This window comes from Bufo gargarizans, chromosome 2 (genome assembly GCF_014858855.1).
Source record: "Bufo gargarizans isolate SCDJY-AF-19 chromosome 2, ASM1485885v1, whole genome shotgun sequence".
NCBI classification, from domain to species: domain Eukaryota; kingdom Metazoa; phylum Chordata; class Amphibia; order Anura; family Bufonidae; genus Bufo; species Bufo gargarizans.
The window spans coordinates 560,910,443-560,931,004 of NC_058081.1; the positions used below are offsets into that span (position 1 = coordinate 560,910,443).

At 51.6% G+C, this 20,562-nt stretch overlaps 1 protein-coding gene across 1 annotated transcript in view; it reads right to left on the reverse strand.

The window, feature by feature from the left end:
* Window positions 1–1,234: 1,234 nt before the first annotated feature.
* The window catches only part of FUZ (fuzzy planar cell polarity protein), a 135,359-nt gene continuing 116,031 nt past the window's right edge, over window positions 1,235–20,562 (reverse strand). Inside the window, exon 11 of the mRNA XM_044278167.1 lies at window positions 1,235–2,351. Coding sequence (XP_044134102.1) covers window positions 2,149–2,351 — 203 coding nt within the window. The 3' untranslated portion in view covers window positions 1,235–2,148. The remainder of the gene's footprint in view (window positions 2,352–20,562) is intronic.

Below are 20,562 nucleotides of genomic sequence, written 5' to 3' on the forward strand. Positions count from 1 at the left end.
GAGGAATAGAACAGCTAATCCCTGATAGAACAGTACTATCCTTGTCCGTAATGCGGACAATAATGGGACATGTTCTATTTTTTTGCGGAAAGGAAATAAGTACATACGGAAATGGAATGCACACAGAGTAACTTCCGTTTTTTTGCAGACCCATTGAATTGAATGGTTCTGTATACAGTCCGCAAAAAAACGGAACGGACATGGAAAGAAAATATGTTTGTGTGCATGAGGCCTAAGAGTAAATTAAGTTGAACAGGAGGAGAAAAGACCACATCCAGTCAGCATGTGGGCGTCAGAGCCCACAGCTTGTGTGAGGGCAGCGGGGACGTTGGCATAGGCAAAGCCAGGGATGGGTGAGTACTATCTAAAGGATCTTTCTTCTATAGGTAAGGCTACTTTCACACTAGCGGCACGGACCTCCAGTAGGCTGTTCCGTCGGGTGAACAGCCTGTCGGATCCGTCCTGCCGCTAGTGAACATGTGCCCCCGGACTCCCGCTCTGTCCCCTTTGACTATAATGGGGGCGGGGGCGGAGTTCCCGGCGAGGCACGGCAAGAGGCTGCCGGAATGAAAGTGGGACATGTCGTAGTTTTATTCCGGCAGCCTCTCGCTGTGCGCTATCGTGCCTTGCCGGGAACTCTGCCCCTGCCCCCATTATAGTCAAGCAGCAGTCCGGGGGCACACGTTCACTAGCGGCAGGACGGATCCAACAGGCTGTTCACCCGACAGAACAGCCTGCCGGAGGTCCGTGCCGCTAATGTGAAAGTAGCCTTAGTAACAACTGCGGATTAGGCATAATGCCCAAAGAACACCTTTACGAACCCACCTTTTTGGCATGCAGCGAAACCCGCAGGATCCCATTATAGTGACTGTGGATCAGGTGTGTACTCTGGTAGCCGGAACTGACTACCAAGGTACATAATGCAGATGTGAACAAAGCCTTAGTAGTGCCCATAAACTACAGGATTTTTTGATTTTTTTTTTAAGATAGTGACATGGAAAATAAAAAAATAACCACTACAAATTCTTAAAAAACTAGACTTCGGCTACTTTCACACTAGTGTTTTTGCTGGATCCGGCAGGGTTCAGCAAAAACGCTTCTGTTACTGATAATACAACCATCTGCATCCGTTATGAACGGATCCGGTTGTATTATCTGTAACACAGCAATGACGGATCCGTCATGAATTCCATTGAAAGTCAATGGGGGACGGATCCGTTTTCTATTGTGTCAGAGAAAACGGATCCGTCTTATTGACTTGCATTGGGGGTCATGCCGAATCCGTCTTGCTCTGCAACCCAGGACGGAAGGCAAAATACAACATATGGGAATGGGAGCGCAACTAAACGGAACGGAATGCATTTGGAGCATTCTGTTCTGTTCAGTTTCGTCCCCATTGACAATGAATGGGGACAAAACTGAAGCGTTTTTTTTCCGGTATTGAGCCCCTATGACGGATCTCAATACCGAGAAATCACTGAATAACAAAGCGATATGTTGGTAACGTATCTAAAATGTTGTCAAACTTCACTGCCTGTATAGATACTAAAACTAAAAATAACACATTTTTTAGTTTTAGTATCTATACAGGCAGTGAAGTTTTTCGGATCTTAATACCGGAAAACTAAAACGCTAGTGTGAAAGTAGTCTTAAACAATAGGTCATTTTCTGATGACACATTCGATGACTCATGTTGTTTTAGGGTGTTCTTACATGAATATTTTTTGCTATCATAAAACGGCACAATTTATTTAAAGGCACCTCAGTTTTTCCGTAACAGCTGCACAAAAAGATTGCAATTTTTTCACACTAATACTGTACATCCCCATCTAAATGCTGGATAGAACAAAAGGCTCGGTGACAAATCTAGCTCTGCTTAGCAGCGTTATGCACCTTAATACAACTTGAGTTTGTCATGAACCTCTGGTACAGGGTCTATCACTTTCAGCGTGTGTGTTAAATAAATATGCAGGTGATTACTGACATATGGAAAACAGGTGTCGTTTGAACAACGACTTATGATGCAAGCAGCTGCGACTCTTTACGAAATCAAAGTGACCTTTATAGTGTCTTCAAATAAAAGGTGAAAGGGTTCCGTGGGTTTGGCAAGCACAAGGATGCAGATCCTGTCCAATGCCTGTATACACCTCAGAAGGGAAAGTCCCTGGTGAATACGTGCAGGGTTTTGTTAGCAATCGTCGGCATGCTGAATGTAGGTACCTCGGGCTTGAATATTAGAAAAAGCAAGTGCAGCTCAGATTTAATTGCGTAGCATTTGTGGGAACTGGATACGGTGTAGCACTGGTGGGCATGGTGACTGAAGCCTGACGCGAACACCTCCTCGTAAGGAACTGAAATACAAAAATGCAAGAATTATGGAAAGAAATTAAAAGAACATTGATCCGCTGCTCTTCTGTTCTAGAGCTTAGCGGAAGCCTGTGCTGATCATGGAACAGATCCGTCCGGTTTTTGTTATGCAGGAGAGGAATCCTGCATAACAGAAACCGGACAGATCCGTTATGCTGGCCATAGATTTTAATTAGGACAGAATGGATAACGTAATCCAGCACATACAGTTGTGTTCAAAATAATAGCAGTGTGTTTAAAAAAGTGAATAAAGCTCAAAATCCTTCTAATAGCTGTTATTTCCATACACACAAATGCATTGGGAACACTACACATTCTATTTCAAAGTAAAACATGAAGAAAAATATATGAAATGTGTGTTGTTCCTCAAAAAAAAAAATGAAGAAAAGTGATTATTAGACTGCTCAAAAAAATAGCTGTGTTTGTATTATTCTTTATAAACTCAAACATTCACTATATAAACTGAAAAATGTCTGAACGTTTTGCTTTCCTTTGAACCCCTAACTAATATTTAGTTGTATAACCACTGTTTCTGAGAACTGCTGTACGTCTGTGTTGCATGGAGTCAACCAACGTCTGGCACCTGTGAACAGGTATTCCAGCCCAGGATGATTGGACTACATTCCACAGTTCTCCTCTATTTCTTGGTTTTGCCTCAGAAACTGCATTTTTGATGTCACTCCACAAGTTTTCTATTGGATTAAGATCCAGGGATTGGGCTGGCCACTCCATAACGTCAATCTTGTTGGTCTGGAACCAAGATGTTGCATGTTTACTGGTGTGTTTGGGGTCGTTGTCTTGTTGGAACACCCATTTCAATGGCATCCTCTTCAGCATAAGGCAGCATGACCTCTTCAAGTATTCAGATATATTCAAACTGATCCATGATCCCTGGTATGCTATAAATAGGCCCAACACCTTTGTATGAGAAACATCCCCATATCATGATGCTTGCGCCACCATGCTTCACTGTCTTCACAGTGTACTGTGGCTTGAATTCCGTGTTTGGGGGTCATCTGACAAACTGTCTCCGGACACTAGACCCAAAAAGAACAATCTTACTTTCATCAGTCCACAAAATGTCTCTTTAGGGCAGTCAATGTGCTCTTTGGTAAATTGTAACCTCTTCAGCACATGTCTTTTTTTTCAACAGTGGGACTTTGCTGATTGTTGGCTGAGTCCTTGCCATTTTGGCTAGCTTCTTCCACGTCTTTCAGGTTTTGGTTGCCATTTTAAAGCATTTGCGATCATTTTAGCTATGCAGCCTATCATTTTCTGCACTTTTTGATATGTTTTCCCCTCTCCAATCAACTTTGTAATCAAAGTACTCTGTTCTTCTGAACAATGTCTGGAACGACCCATTTTCCTCAGAATTTCAGAGAGAAATGCACTGTAACCAGCATGTACAACATTTGCTGCCTTCCGTCCTTAGCCCTTTAAGGACTTATGACATACCGGTACGTCATGCTGTACCGGTATGTCATAACTTTAAAACTAGATTGCGGCGCGTCGGGGGTTAAAAGTAACAGGATGTCCGCTGAAATCATTCAGCGGGTATCCTGTCACAACGCCGGGGGGAGGGGGGGGGGTCATGTGACCCCCCCGTATCAGTTATCGCCGCAAAACGCAGGTCAATTCAGACCTGCGGTTTGCGGCTTTACCTGAGGTTTGCGGCGGCGATCGGTGGTGGCATCGGGTCCCCATGCGGCCTGTAGGGGGGACCTGATGGCAGCGTCCGTAATAACTTGCTCTATAAAAATATCACATGACCTACCCCCTCAGGTGAATACCGTAAAAAAATTAAAATAAAAACTGTGTAAAAAAGCAATTTTTTGTCACCTTACATCACAAAAAGTGTAATAGCAAGCGATCAAAAAGTCACACGCACCCCAAAATAGTGCCAATAAAACAGTCATGTCATCACGCAAAAATCATACCCTACCCAAGGTAATCGCCAAAGAAAAACTGAAAAAATTATGTCTCTCAGACTATGGAAACACTCAAACATGATTTTTTTTGCTTCAAAAAGGAAATCATTGTGTAAAACTTACATAAATAAAAAAAAGGATACATATTAGGTATCGCAGCGTCTGTGACAACCTGGTCTATAAAAATATCACATGATCTAACCTGTCAGATGAATGTTGTAAATAACAAAAAATAAAAACTGTGCCAAAACAGCTATTTATTGTTACCTTGCCTCAGAAAAAGTGTAATATAGAGCAACCAAAAATCATATGTACCCTAAACTAGTACCAACAATACTGCCACCCTATTCCGTAGTTTCTAAAATGGGGCCACTTTTTTGGAGTTTCTACTCTAGGGGTGCATCAGGGGGCTTTAAATGGGACATAGTGTAAAAATAAACAGTCCAGCAAAACCTGCCTTCCAAAAACCGTATGGCATTCCTTTCCTTCTGCGCTCTGCCGTGTGCCCGTACAGCGGTTTACGACCACTTATGGGGTGTTTCTGTAACCTACAGAATCAGGGCCATAAATATTGAGTTTGGTTTGGCTGTTAACCCTTGCTTTGTAACTGGAAAAAAATTATTAAAATGGAAAATCTGCCAAAAAAGTGAAATTTTGAAATTGTATCTCTATTTTCCATTAATTCTTGTCGAACACTTAAAGGGTTAACAAAGTTTGTAAAATCAGTTTTGAATACCTTGAGTAGTGTAGTTTATAGAATGGGGTCATTTTTGGGTGGTTTCTATTATGTAAGCCTCGCAAAGTGACTTCAGACCTGAACTGGTCCCTAAAAATTGGGTTTTTGAAAATTTCTGAAAAATTGCAAGATTTGCTTCTAAACTTCTAAGCCTTGTAACATCCCCAAAAAATTAAATATCATTCCCAAAATGATCCAAACACGAATAAGACATATGGGGAATGTAAAGTAATAACTATTTTTGGCGGTATTACTATGTATTATAGAAGTAGAGAACTTGAAAATTTGCAATTTTTTACAAATTTTTGGTAAATTTGGTATTTTTTTATAAATAAAAATTTATTTTTTGGACTTCATGTTACCAGTGTCATGAAGTACAATATGTGACGAAAAAACAATCTCAGAATGGCCTGGATAAGTCAAGGCGTTTTGAAGTTATCACCACTTAAAGTGACACTGGTCAGATTTGCAAAAAATGGCCAAGTCCTTAGAGCGAAATAGGGCCGAGTCCTTAACGCTGGGTTCACACCTGAGCGTTCGCGATGGAGCGTTCTGTATGCGCGATTGTACCGGCGTTTGCAATCGCGCATACAGAGACAAGCGAACGCCCATTGTCGCGCATTCCCGAAAGTTTATGTACGGGAACGCGCGACAAGACTCCCCAAAGAAGCTCCTGTACTTCTTGGGGCGTCGGGCGTTTTACAGCGGGATTGTACGCGCTGTAAAACGCCCAGGTGAGAACCATTCCCATAGGGAATCATTGGTTTCTCCTTGTTGAGCGTTTTACAGCGCGTAGGAACGCGCTGTAAAACGCTCAGGTGTGAACCCAGCCTAAGGGGTTAAATAAGGGCAATAATTGCCACTTGTTTTTCAAAGAATGAATGACCTCACTCATTGAACTCCACACTGCTATTATTTTGAACATGCCCCTTTCAATAAGTGATTGAATTACAGAGAATCAGCAGTATGCATGTCATGACTGTTGGGTTTCTATTACTCTACCTGTTAGTAAATTATTTGCCATGTAGAAATATCATTTCTACCAAAAACAGTGATAAATAAGGTTAGTGATGTCTGACTGCTATTATTTTGAACACAACTGTACCCAAACCCGAACTTACAAAACTGAAGTTTGCTAATCAATACTCATCAGCAGTTTACACTAGAAGTAACTGATCCGGATTTTTTCGAGCATCAGTTCGCATCACTTCCGTCAGAGATTAGTTATTTTTTACGGGAGAAAAAGTACTGCATGCAGCATTCCATCTCTGAAGGAAGTGACACAAAGTGATAAAGGCTGATCATAACGGAAGCTCAAAAGAAGGGCTCATGCACACGACCGCATGTATTTTTGCGGCGTTCCGCAAAAAATATGGATGATGTCTGTGTAACATCCATCTTACATCCGTTTTTTGCGGATCCATTGTAACAATGCCTATACTTATCCACCAAACGGACAAGAATAGGACATGTTCTGTCTTTTTTGTGAAACTGTCTTGCCGACATACAGGAACTGAATGCACACGGAATCATTTCCCTCTTTTTGCGGACCCACTGAAGTGAGGGGTTCCACATGCGGGCTGAATTCGAAAATTGGAACAGGCACGGACAAAAAATACATTTGTGTGCATAAGCCCTAATGGATACTCTTTTTTTCAAAATGTTCTGATATTCTGAGCAATCAGAAGAATGGAAAGCTAAACATTGACTCGCCCCATCAACCCTCCCAGTGATCCAAGGCAGACACCAATAGGAGGAAAGACGCCAGTAGTATGGAAAGTCAATGCTGAGGCCACTGACTGACAGCAGCAGTAATCACCTGTCAGAAGCATATAAAAAAAGGCCAGTGGGAAGTGTCTGCACTGGATCGGAGGGGGGGGGGGGGGGGGGGGGGTTACTATTGCCTTTAAAAAAAAATATTTGATAACATTTACTGCAGTTTTTACCCAAAGATCAGATAATTCCTTTAAGGCCTCATGCACACGACAGTATTTTTTCACGGTCCGCAAAAACGGGGTCCGTAGGTCCGTGATCTGTGACCGTTTTTTTGTCCGTGGGTCTTCCTTGATTTTTGGAGGATCCACGGACATGAAAAAAAAGTTGTTTCGGTGTCCGCCTGGCCGTGCAGAGCCAAACGGATCGGTCCTGAATTACAATGCAAGTCAATGGGGACGGATCCGTTTGACGTTGACACAATATGGTGCCATTTCAAACGGATCCGTCCCCATTGACTTTCAATGTAAAGTCTGGAGTCCCTTTTATACCATCGGATCAGAGTTTTCTCCAATCCGATGGTATATTTTAACTTGAAGCGTCCCCATCACCATGGGAACGCCTCTATGTTAGAATATACTGTCGGATCTGGAGCTAGATCGTGAAACTCAGATCCGACAGTATATTCTAACACAGAGGCGTTCCCATGGTGATGGGGACGCTTCTAGTTAGAATATACTACAAACTGTGTACATGACTGCCCCCTGCTGCCTGGCAGCACCCGATCTCTTACAGGGGGCCGCACCTGAGGGGTTAATTGTGCTGATCACGGCCCCCTGTAAGAGATCAGGTGCTGCCAGGCAGCAGGGGGCAATCTTGTACCAAGTTTGCAGTGTATTCTAACTAGAAGCGTCCCCATCACCATGGGAACGCCTCTGTGTTAGAATATACTATCGGATATGAGTTTTCAGGAAGTGAAAACTTAGATCTGAAAAAGCTTTTATGCAGACGGATCTTCGGATCCGTCTGTATGAAAGTAACCTACGGCCACGGATCACGGACACGGATGCCAATCTTGTGTGCATCCGTGTTCTTTCACGGACCCATTGACTTGAATGGGTCTGTGAACCGTTGTCCGTCAAAAAAATAGGACAGGTCATATTTTTTTGACGGACAGGATACACGGATCAAAACAGTGCATTTTCCGATTTTTCCACGGACCCATTGAAAGTCAATGGGTCCGCGAAAAAAAACGGAAAACGGCACAACGGCCACGGATGCACACAACGGTCGTGTGCATGAGGCCTAACACCTTCAAAGAGCTCCTATAGTGCACTACAGGTTCCCTTTAAGGGCATCTTTCAGCAGATCTGTACATATGACACTGTCTGACCTGTTACATGTGTACTTGGCAGCTGAAGGCATCTGTGTTGGTTCCATGTCCATATGTGCCAGCGTTGCTGCGAAAAATTATGCTTTAATATATGCAAATGAGCCTCTGGGAGCAAAGGGGGCGTTGCCATTACACCTAGAGGCTCAGCTCTTTCTACAACTGTTGCTTCCTCTCCACTTTGATTGACAGGGCCAGGCAGTGTAAATGTCATCGCACCTGACCCTGTCAAAGTGGAGAGGGCGTGGCAGTTGTAGAAAGAGCTGAGCCTCTAGGTGTAATGGCAACGCCCCCGTTGCTCCTAGAGGCTCATTTGCACATAGTAAAGCATTTTTCTCAGCAATGCTGGCACATAGGAACATGGGACTAACACAGATGCCTTCAGCTGCCAAGCGCACATACAACAGGTCAGCCGGTTTCATAGGCACAGAACTGCTGACGGATGCCCTTTAATAGTTTCTGATATTAGGGGTTATCATGTGTAAAGCAGATCTCTGGTAACCTGCTCTAGCAGTGCTTACACGCAGCGTTAGAGTATGTAGCTAGAGAGATGAGGTCAATGCAAATAAGTTATCTTTACATCTAGGTAAATGGATACGGCCATGAAAATAAACATTGTGCCTCCTGACTAGGGATGAGCGAATCGACTAAAACACGTTTCCAGGGTCGTGTTACACAGACATGAATTCTATAGGTGAAGAGGAACATGAGATTAGAGAATAATGCCGGGGCTCCTTTTACAGAACCTGTTATAATACAAGTCCGGCGAGAAACAATGCGCCTGTGACATTTTAAGAGAATCAAATGACACACTGAACTCACAGGCATGAAGTTATTACCGGACACTTTCTTTCAATGCATACTATGGTCTTTAATCACCATAGGGAAAACGGTGCAAAATTACAGCCATGGTGCTTGTGAGAACAATGGGTGACTTATTAGTCACAGTATTGATGTCCAGGAATAGAGCAAACACTGCACAATGCAGAAGAACGTCTTGCAAGCTGTGGGTGCCTTAGGAATACATTTATAGTCATTTAGGTTATGATTATTTACATAAATTTGCCCCTGAAAGGATTACTACCTTTTAACAATATGTGTGGCAACAGTGTCGGGGCCCACCAGTGTAACTGATCCTGGGGGCCCACCTTAGGGCTCCTGCACACAAACTTTTTATTTTTTTGTGTGGCCTGTATGTGAAACCATTCACCTCAATGAGGTCGCAAAAAACGTAAATGACTCCGTGTGCATTCCGTGTCTGTATGTCCGCATGGCTGTTATGCAAAATTAAAGAACATGTCCTATTATTGTCGGCATTACAGACAAGGATGGGACTGTTCTATTAGAGGCCTGCTGTTCTGTTCCACATAATGAGGAATGCACACACCCGGTATCCATGTTTTGCAGATCCGCAATTTGCCCGACTGCAAAACATCCAACAATCGTGTTAATGAGCCCTTACAGTGATAACAGAAATATTAAAGACGAAGTATGATGGCAGACACTTTCAGCAAAATGCACAAACACATGTAGCAGAATTTAGGCTACTTTCACACTTGCAGTAACAGGGCCCGGCAGGATGTTCCGGAGGGGGAACAACCTGCCGCATCCGTGCTGTTAGCCGACCGTGCTGCCTCTCGGCATGTTTGCCGTGCTGCGGCCAGACCTCCAGCCTGCCTCCATTATAGCGAATGGGGCCGGAACGGACCTCCGCGGCACGGTGGGCTAGCGTAAGCACGGATCTGGCAGGGTGTTCCCCCACTGGAATAGCCTGCCGGACCCTGCTACCGCAAGTGTGAAAGTACCCTTACACATATTTGGATATCCTGCTCTTAAGTCACTCAGAAACAAGACACATGCAGTTCCTATCACACATACGAAACATGCAATGCACGCACCACGACATTTTTTGCCTAACCCTATTAAGTGTAGGACACCTAAAGGGGCTGCCTCACTTCAACAAATGGCATTTATCATGTAGAGAAAGTTAATACAAGGCACTTACTAATGTATTCTGATTCTCCATATCGGCTCCTTTCCATCACATTATACACTGCTCGTATCCATGGTTTTGACCACTCTGCAATCCAGCAGCGGTGGCCGTGCTTGCACAATATAGGTAAAGGTGTTGGCCTATGCGCACTTCCAGCCTTTCCCTATAGTGTGTAAGCACGACCACCGCTGCTGGATTACAGAGTGGTCGTAACCACGGATACGTGCTGTGTATAATGTAATGGAAAGGAGGCAATATGGATAACTAGAAAAGCTACAATTTCTGGGGAAATTGTGTGAAGTGTTCTTGCCTCCACCAGTAGATTACAACTGGAGTGGCTTGAGTAACTGTTGAGTGGTTGGATTGGCTGGAGTAACTGTGGAAAGGTTGCACCTAAAAGTCGGGGTGGTTGCACCTAAGGGTCGGAGTGGGTGCACCTAATCGTTGGGGTGGTTGCACCTAAGGGTCGGAGTGGGTGCACCTAAAAGTTGGGGTGGTTGCACCTAAGGGTTGGGGTGGGTGCACCTAAGGTTTGGGGTGGGTGCACCTAAGGGTAGGGGTGGGTGCACCTAAGGGTCGGGGTGGGTGCACCTAATCGTTGGGGTGGTTGCACCTAAGGGTCGGGGTGGTTGCACCTAAGGGTCGGGGTGGGTGCACCTAAGGGTCGGGGTGGTTGCACCTAAAAGTCGGGGTGGGTGCACCTAAGGGTCGGGGTGGTTGCACCTAAAAGTCGGGGTGGGTGCACCTAAGGGTCGGGGTGGGTGCACCTAAGGGTCAGGGTGGGTGCACCTAAGGGTCGGAGTGGTTAAACCTAAGGGTCGGAGTGGGTGCACCTAAGGGTCGGAGTGGGTGCACCTAAGGGTCGGGGTGGTTGCACCTAAGGGTCGGGGTGGTTGCACCTAAGGGTCGGGGTGGTTGCACCTAAGGGTCGGGGTGGTTGCACCTAAGGGTCGGGGTGTTTGCACCTAATCGTTGGGGTGGTTGCACCTAAGGGTCGGAGTGGGTGCACCTAATCGTTGGGGTGGTTGCACCTAAGGGTCGGGGTGGTTGCACCTAAGGGTCGGGGTGGTTGCACCTAAAAGTCGGGGTGGGTGCACCTAAGGGTCAGGGTGGGTGCACCTAATCGTTGGGGTGGTTGCACCTAAGGGTCGGGGTGGTTGCACCTAAGGGTCGGGGTGGTTGCACCTAAGGGTCGGGGTGGTTGCACCTAAGGGTCGGGGTGGTTGCAGCTAAGGGTCGGGGTGCGTGCACCTAATCGTTAGGGTGGTTGCACCTAAGGGTCGGAGTGGTTGCACCTAAGGGTCGGAGTGGGTGCACCTAAGGGTCGGAGTGGGTGCACCTAATAGTCGGGGTGGTTGCACCTAAGGGTCGGGGTGGTTGCACCTAAGGGTCGGAGTGGGTGCACCTAAGGGTCGGGGTGGGTGCACCTAATGACTAGGGTGGTTGCACCTAAGGGTCGGAGTGGGTGCACCTAAGGGTCGGGGAGGCTGCACCTAAGGGTCGGGGAGGTTGCACCTAAAAGTCGGGGTGGTTGCACCTAAAAGTTGGGGTGGTTGCACCTAAGGGTCGGGGTGGGTGCACCTAATCGTTGGGGTGGATGCACCTAAGGGTCGGGGTGGTTGCACCTAAAAGTCGGGGTGGTTGCACCTAAAAGTCGGGGTGGTTGCACCTAAAGGTCGGGGTGGTTGCACCTAAAAGTCGGGGTGGGTGCACCAAATCGTTAGGGTGGTTGTACCTAAGGGTCGGGGTGGTTGCACCTAAGGGTCGGGGTGGGTGCACATAAGGGTCGGGGTGGGTGCACCTAAGGGTCGGGGTGGGTGCACCTAAGGGTCGGGGTGGGTGCACCTAAGGGTCGGGGTGGGTGCACCTAAGGGTCGGGGTGGGTGCACCTAAGGGTCAGGGTGGTTGCACCTAAAAGTCGGGGTGGTTGCACCTAAGGGTCGGGGTGGGTGCACCTAATCGTTGGGGTGGTTGCACCTAAGGGTCGGAGTGGGTGCACCTAAGGGTCGGGGTGGTTGCACCTAACAGTCGGGGTGGGTGCACCTAAGGGTCAGGGTGGGTGCACCTAATCGTTGGGGTGGTTGCACCTAAGGGTCGGGGTGGTTGCACCTAAGGGTCGGGGTGGTTGCACCTAAAAGTCGGGGTGGTTGCACCTAAAAGTTGGGGTGGTTGCACCTAAGGGTTGGGGTGGATGCACCTAATAGTTGGGGTGGATGCACCTAAGGGTCAGGGTGGTTGCACCTAAAAGTCGGGGTGGTTGCACCTAAGGGTCGGGGTGGGTGCACCTAATCGTTGGGGTGGTTGCACCTAAGGGTCGGAGTGGGTGCACCTAAGGGTCGGGGTGGTTGCACCTAACAGTCGGGGTGGGTGTACCTAAGGGTCAGGGTGGGTGCACCTAATCGTTGGGGTGGTTGCACCTAAGGGTCGGGGTGGTTGCACCTAAAAGTCGGGGTGGTTGCACCTAAAAGTTGGGGTGGTTGCACCTAAGGGTTGGGGTGGATGCACCTAATCGTTGGGGTGGATGCACCTAAGGGTCGGGGTGGTTGCACCTAAAAGTCGGGGTGGTTTCACCTAAAGGTCGGGGTGGTTGCACCTAAAAGTCGGGGTGGGTGCACCAAATCGTTAGGGTGGTTGTACCTAAGGGTCGGAGTGGGTGCACCTAAGGGTCGGGATGGGTGCACCGAATCGTTGGGGTGGTTGCACCTAAGGGTTGGGGTGGTTGCACCTAAGGGTCGGGGTGGTTGCACCTAAAAGTCGGGGTGGGTGCACCTAAAAGTCGGGGTGGTTGCACCTAAGGGTCGGAGTGGGTGCACCTAAGGGTCGGGGTGGTTGCACCTAAAAGTCGGAATAGTTGCACCTAAGGGTCGGGGTGGGTGCACCTAATCGTTGGGGTGGTTGCACCTAAGGGTCGGGGTGGTTGCACCTAAAAGTCGGGGTGGGTGCACCTAATCGTTGGGGTGGTTGCACCTAAGGGTCGGAGTGGTTGCACCTAAGGGTCGGGGTGGTTGCACCTAATAGTCGGGGTAGTTGCACCTAAGGGTCAGGGTGGTTGCACCTAAGGGTCGGGGTGGGTGCACCTAAGGGTCGGAGTGGGTGCACCTAATAGTCGGGGTGGTTGCACCTAAGGGTCGGGGTGGTTGCACCTAAGGGTCGGGGTGGTTGCACCTAAGGGTCGGGTGGGTGCACCTAAGGGTCGGGGTGGGTGCACCTAAAAGTCGGGGTGGTTGCACCTAAGGGTCGGAGTGGGTGCACCTAAGGGTCGGGGTGGTTGCACCTAACAGTCGGGGTGGGTGCACCTAATGACTAGGGTGGTTGCACCTAAGGGTCGAAGTGGGTGCACCTAAGGGTCGGGGAGGTTGCACCTAAGGGTCGGGGAAGTTGCACCTAAAAGTCGGGGTGGTTGCACCTAAAAGTTGGGGTGGTTGCACCTAAGGGTCGGAGTAGTTGCACCTAATCGTTGGGGTGGATGCACCTAAGGGTCGGGGTGGTTGCACCTAAAAGTCGGGGTGGTTGCACCTAAAAGTCGGGGTGGTTTCACCTAAAGGTCGGGGTGGTTGCACCTAAAAGTCGGGGTGGGTGCACCAAATCGTTAGGGTGGTTGTACCTAAGGGTCGGAGTGGGTGCACCTAAGGGTCGGGGTGGGTGCACCTAATCGTTGGGGTGGTTGCACCTAAGGGTTGGGGTGGTTGCACCTAAGGGTCGGAGTGGTTGCACCTAAAAGTCGGGGTAGTTGCACCTAAGGGTCGGGGTGGGTGCACCTAATCGTTGGGGTGGTTGCACCTAAGGGTCGGGGTGGTTGCACCTAAGGGTCGGGGTGGGTGCACCTAAGGGTCGGGGTGGGTGCACCTAAGGGTCGGGGTGGGTGCACCTAAGGGTCAGGGTGGTTGCACCTAAGGGTCAGGGTGGTTGCACCTAAGGGTCAGGGTGGTTGCACCTAAGGGTCAGGGTGGTTGCACCTAAGGGTCGGGGTGGGTGCACCTAAGGGTCGGGGTGGGTGCACCTAAGGGTCGGGTGGGTGCACCTAAGGGTCAGGGTGGTTGCACCTAAAAGTCGGGGTGGTTGCACCTAAGGGTCGGGGTGGGTGCACCTAATCGTTGGGGTGGTTGCACCTAAGGGTCGGAGTGGGTGCACCTAAGGGTCGGGGTGGTTGCACCTAACAGTCGGGGTGGGTGCACCTAATCGTTGGGTTGGGTGCACCTAATGACTAGGGTGGGTGCACCTAAGGGTCGGGGAGGTTGCACCTAAAAGTCGGGGTAGTTGCACCTAAGGGTCGGGGTGGGTGCACGTAAGGGTCGGGGTGGGTGCACGTAAGGGTCGGGGTGGGTGCACCAAAGGGTCGGGGTGGGTGCACCAAAGGGGCGGGGTGGGTGCACCTAATCGTTGGGGTGGTTGCACCTAACAGTCGGGGTGGGTGCACCTAATCGTTGGGTTGGGTGCACCTAATGACTAGGGTGGTTGCACCTAAGGGTCGGAGTGGGTGCACCTAAGGGTCGGGGAGGTTGCACCTAAAAGTCGGGGTAGTTGCACCTAAGGGTCGGGGTGGTTGCACCTAAGGGTCGGGGTGGGTGCACCTAAGGGTCGGAGTGGTTGCACCTAAGGGTCGGGGTGGTTGCACCTAATAGTCGGGGTAGTTGCACCTAAGGGTCAGGGTGGTTGCACCTAAGGGTCGGGGTGGGTGCACCTAAGGGTCGGAGTGGGTGCACCTAATAGTCGGGGTGGTTGCACCTAAGGGTCGGGGTGGTTGCACCTAAGGGTCGGGGTGGTTGCACCTAAGGGTCGGGTGGGTGCACCTAAGGGTCGGGGTGGGTGCACCTAAAAGTCGGGGTGGTTGCACCTAAGGGTCGGAGTGGGTGCACCTAAGGGTCGGGGTGGTTGCACCTAACAGTCGGGGTGGGTGCACCTAATGACTAGGGTGGTTGCACCTAAGGGTCGAAGTGGGTGCACCTAAGGGTCGGGGAGGTTGCACCTAAGGGTCGGGGAAGTTGCACCTAAAAGTCGGGGTGGTTGCACCTAAAAGTTGGGGTGGTTGCACCTAAGGGTCGGAGTAGTTGCACCTAATCGTTGGGGTGGATGCACCTAAGGGTCGGGGTGGTTGCACCTAAAAGTCGGGGTGGTTGCACCTAAAAGTCGGGGTGGTTTCACCTAAAGGTCGGGGTGGTTGCACCTAAAAGTCGGGGTGGGTGCACCAAATCGTTAGGGTGGTTGTACCTAAGGGTCGGAGTGGGTGCACCTAAGGGTCGGGGTGGGTGCACCTAATCGTTGGGGTGGTTGCACCTAAGGGTTGGGGTGGTTGCACCTAAGGGTCGGAGTGGTTGCACCTAAAAGTCGGGGTAGTTGCACCTAAGGGTCGGGGTGGGTGCACCTAATCGTTGGGGTGGTTGCACCTAAGGGTCGGGGTGGTTGCACCTAAGGGTCGGGGTGGGTGCACCTAAGGGTCGGGGTGGGTGCACCTAAGGGTCGGGGTGGGTGCACCTAAGGGTCAGGGTGGTTGCACCTAAGGGTCAGGGTGGTTGCACCTAAGGGTCAGGGTGGTTGCACCTAAGGGTCAGGGTGGTTGCACCTAAGGGTCGGGGTGGGTGCACCTAAGGGTCGGGGTGGGTGCACCTAAGGGTCGGGTGGGTGCACCTAAGGGTCAGGGTGGTTGCACCTAAAAGTCGGGGTGGTTGCACCTAAGGGTCGGGGTGGGTGCACCTAATCGTTGGGGTGGTTGCACCTAAGGGTCGGAGTGGGTGCACCTAAGGGTCGGGGTGGTTGCACCTAACAGTCGGGGTGGGTGCACCTAATCGTTGGGTTGGGTGCACCTAATGACTAGGGTGGGTGCACCTAAGGGTCGGGGAGGTTGCACCTAAAAGTCGGGGTAGTTGCACCTAAGGGTCGGGGTGGGTGCACGTAAGGGTCGGGGTGGGTGCACGTAAGGGTCGGGGTGGGTGCACCAAAGGGTCGGGGTGGGTGCACCTAATCGTTGGGGTGGTTGCACCTAACAGTCGGGGTGGGTGCACCTAATCGTTGGGTTGGGTGCACCTAATGACTAGGGTGGTTGCACCTAAGGGTCGGAGTGGGTGCACCTAAGGGTCGGGGAGGTTGCACCTAAAAGTCGGGGTAGTTGCACCTAAGGGTCGGGGTGGTTGCACCTAAGGGTCGGGGTGGGTGCACCTAAGGGTCAGGGTGGTTGCACCTAAAAGTCGGGGTGGTTGCACCTAAGGGTCGGGGTGGGTGCACCTAAGGGTCGGGGTGGTTGCACCTAACAGTCGGGGTGGGTGCACCTAACAGTCGGGGTGGTTGCACCTAACAGTCGGGGTGGGTGTACCTAAGGGTCAGGGTGGGTGCACCTAATCGTTGGGGTGGTTGCACCTAAGGGTCGGGGTGGTTGCACCTAAAAGTCGGGGTGGTTGCACCTAAAAGTTGGGGTGGTTGCACCTAAGGGTTGGGGTGGATGCACCTAATCGTTGGGGTGGATGCACCTAAGGGTCGGGGTGGTTGCACCTAACAGTCGGGGTGGTTTCACCTAAAGGTCGGGGTGGTTGCACCTAAAAGTCGGGGTGGGTGCACCAAATCGTTAGGGTGGTTGTACCTAAGGGTCGGAGTGGGTGCACCTAAGGGTCGGGATGGGTGCACCGAATCGTTGGGGTGGTTGCACCTAAGGGTTGGGGTGGTTGCACCTAAGGGTCGGGGTGGTTGCACCTAAAAGTCGGGGTGGGTGCACCTAAAAGTCGGGGTGGTTGCACCTAAGGGTCGGAGTGGGTGCACCTAAGGGTCGGGGTGGTTGCACCTAAAAGTCGGAATAGTTGCACCTAAGGGTCGGGGTGGGTGCACCTAATCGTTGGGGTGGTTGCACCTAAGGGTCGGGGTGGTTGCACCTAAAAGTCGGGGTGGGTGCACCTAATCGTTGGGGTGGTTGCACCTAAGGGTCGGAGTGGTTGCACCTAAGGGTCGGGGTGGTTGCACCTAATAGTCGGGGTAGTTGCACCTAAGGGTCAGGGTGGTTGCACCTAAGGGTCGGGGTGGGTGCACCTAAGGGTCGGAGTGGGTGCACCTAATAGTCGGGGTGGTTGCACCTAAGGGTCGGGGTGGTTGCACCTAAGGGTCGGGGTGGTTGCACCTAAGGGTCGGGTGGGTGCACCTAAGGGTCGGGGTGGGTGCACCTAAAAGTCGGGGTGGTTGCACCTAAGGGTCGGAGTGGGTGCACCTAAGGGTCGGGGTGGTTGCACCTAACAGTCGGGGTGGGTGCACCTAATGACTAGGGTGGTTGCACCTAAGGGTCGAAGTGGGTGCACCTAAGGGTCGGGGAGGTTGCACCTAAGGGTCGGGGAAGTTGCACCTAAAAGTCGGGGTGGTTGCACCTAAAAGTTGGGGTGGTTGCACCTAAGGGTCGGAGTAGTTGCACCTAATCGTTGGGGTGGATGCACCTAAGGGTCGGGGTGGTTGCACCTAAAAGTCGGGGTGGTTGCACCTAAAAGTCGGGGTGGTTTCACCTAAAGGTCGGGGTGGTTGCACCTAAAAGTCGGGGTGGGTGCACCAAATCGTTAGGGTGGTTGTACCTAAGGGTCGGAGTGGGTGCACCTAAGGGTCGGGGTGGGTGCACCTAATCGTTGGGGTGGTTGCACCTAAGGGTTGGGGTGGTTGCACCTAAGGGTCGGAGTGGTTGCACCTAAAAGTCGGGGTAGTTGCACCTAAGGGTCGGGGTGGGTGCACCTAATCGTTGGGGTGGTTGCACCTAAGGGTCGGGGTGGTTGCACCTAAGGGTCGGGGTGGGTGCACCTAAGGGTCGGGGTGGGTGCACCTAAGGGTCGGGGTGGGTGCACCTAAGGGTCAGGGTGGTTGCACCTAAGGGTCAGGGTGGTTGCACCTAAGGGTCAGGGTGGTTGCACCTAAGGGTCAGGGTGGTTGCACCTAAGGGTCGGGGTGGGTGCACCTAAGGGTCGGGGTGGGTGCACCTAAGGGTCGGGTGGGTGCACCTAAGGGTCAGGGTGGTTGCACCTAAAAGTCGGGGTGGTTGCACCTAAGGGTCGGGGTGGGTGCACCTAATCGTTGGGGTGGTTGCACCTAAGGGTCGGAGTGGGTGCACCTAAGGGTCGGGGTGGTTGCACCTAACAGTCGGGGTGGGTGCACCTAATCGTTGGGTTGGGTGCACCTAATGACTAGGGTGGGTGCACCTAAGGGTCGGGGAGGTTGCACCTAAAAGTCGGGGTAGTTGCACCTAAGGGTCGGGGTGGGTGCACGTAAGGGTCGGGGTGGGTGCACGTAAGGGTCGGGGTGGGTGCACCAAAGGGTCGGGGTGGGTGCACCTAATCGTTGGGGTGGTTGCACCTAACAGTCGGGGTGGGTGCACCTAATCGTTGGGTTGGGTGCACCTAATGACTAGGGTGGTTGCACCTAAGGGTCGGAGTGGGTGCACCTAAGGGTCGGGGAGGTTGCACCTAAAAGTCGGGGTAGTTGCACCTAAGGGTCGGGGTGGTTGCACCTAAGGGTCGGGGTGGGTGCACCTAAGGGTCGGTGTGGTTGCACCTAAGGGTCGGGGTGGTTGCACCTAATAGTCGGGGTAGTTGCACCTAAGGGTCAGGGTGGTTGCACCTAAGGGTCGGGGTGGGTGCACCTAAGGGTCGGAGTGGGTGCACCTAATAGTCGGGGTGGTTGCACCTAAGGGTCGGGGTGGTTGCACCTAAGGGTCGGGGTGGTTGCACCTAAGGGTCGGGTGGGTGCACCTAAGGGTCGGGGTGGGTGCACCTAAAAGTCGGGGTGGTTGCACCTAAGGGTCGGAGTGGGTGCACCTAAGGGTCGGGGTGGTTGCACCTAACAGTCGGGGTGGGTGCACCTAATGACTAGGGTGGTTGCACCTAAGGGTCGAAGTGGGTGCACCTAAGGGTCGGGGAGGTTGCACCTAAGGGTCGGGGAAGTTGCACCTAAAAGTCGGGGTGGTTGCACCTAAAAGTTGGGGTGGTTGCACCTAAGGGTCGGAGTAGTTGCACCTAATCGTTGGGGTGGATGCACCTAAGGGTCGGGGTGGTTGCACCTAAAAGTCGGGGTGGTTGCACCTAAAAGTCGGGGTGGTTTCACCTAAAGGTCGGGGTGGTTGCACCTAAAAGTCGGGGTGGGTGCACCAAATCGTTAGGGTGGTTGTACCTAAGGGTCGGAGTGGGTGCACCTAAGGGTCGGGGTGGGTGCACCTAATCGTTGGGGTGGTTGCACCTAAGGGTTGGGGTGGTTGCACCTAAGGGTCGGAGTGGTTGCACCTAAAAGTCGGGGTAGTTGCACCTAAGGGTCGGGGTGGGTGCACCTAATCGTTGGGGTGGTTGCACCTAAGGGTCGGGGTGGTTGCACCTAAGGGTCGGGGTGGGTGCACCTAAGGGTCGGGGTGGGTGCACCTAAGGGTCGGGGTGGGTGCACCTAAGGGTCAGGGTGGTTGCACCTAAGGGTCAGGGTGGTTGCACCTAAGGGTCAGGGTGGTTGCACCTAAGGGTCAGGGTGGTTGCACCTAAGGGTCGGGGTGGGTGCACCTAAGGGTCGGGGTGGGTGCACCTAAGGGTCGGGTGGGTGCACCTAAGGGTCAGGGTGGTTGCACCTAAAAGTCGGGGTGGTTGCACCTAAGGGTCGGGGTGGGTGCACCTAATCGTTGGGGTGGTTGCACCTAAGGGTCGGAGTGGGTGCACCTAAGGGTCGGGGTGGTTGCACCTAACAGTCGGGGTGGGTGCACCTAATCGTTGGGTTGGGTGCACCTAATGACTAGGGTGGGTGCACCTAAGGGTCGGGGAGGTTGCACCTAAAAGTCGGGGTAGTTGCACCTAAGGGTCGGGGTGGGTGCACGTAAGGGTCGGGGTGGGTGCACGTAAGGGTCGGGGTGGGTGCACCAAAGGGTCGGGGTGGGTGCACCTAATCGTTGGGGTGGTTGCACCTAACAGTCGGGGTGGGTGCACCTAATCGTTGGGTTGGGTGCACCTAATGACTAGGGTGGTTGCACCTAAGGGTCGGAGTGGGTGCACCTAAGGGTCGGGGAGGTTGCACCTAAAAGTCGGGGTAGTTGCACCTAAGGGTCGGGGTGGTTGCACCTAAGGGTCGGGGTGGGTGCACCTAAGGGTCAGGGTGGTTGCACCTAAAAGTCGGGGTGGTTGCACCTAAGGGTCGGGGTGGGTGCACCTAAGGGTCGGGGTGGGTGCACCTAACAGTCGGGGTGGGTGCACCTAACAGTCGGGGTGGGTGCACCTAACAGTCGGGTGGGTGCACCTAACAGTCGGGTGGGTGCACCTAACAGTCGGGGTGGGTGCGCCTAATCGTTGGGTTGGGTGCACCTAATGACTAGGGTGAGTGCACCTAAGGGTCGGAGTGGGTGCACCTAAGGGTCGGACCCCATGAATAAGTGACCCAAGTTTGGTGACTTTAGTTTCAAATCTGTGCGACTGGGAGCGATTTGAAAATTTTCCCTGTCAAAGTCAATGGGAAA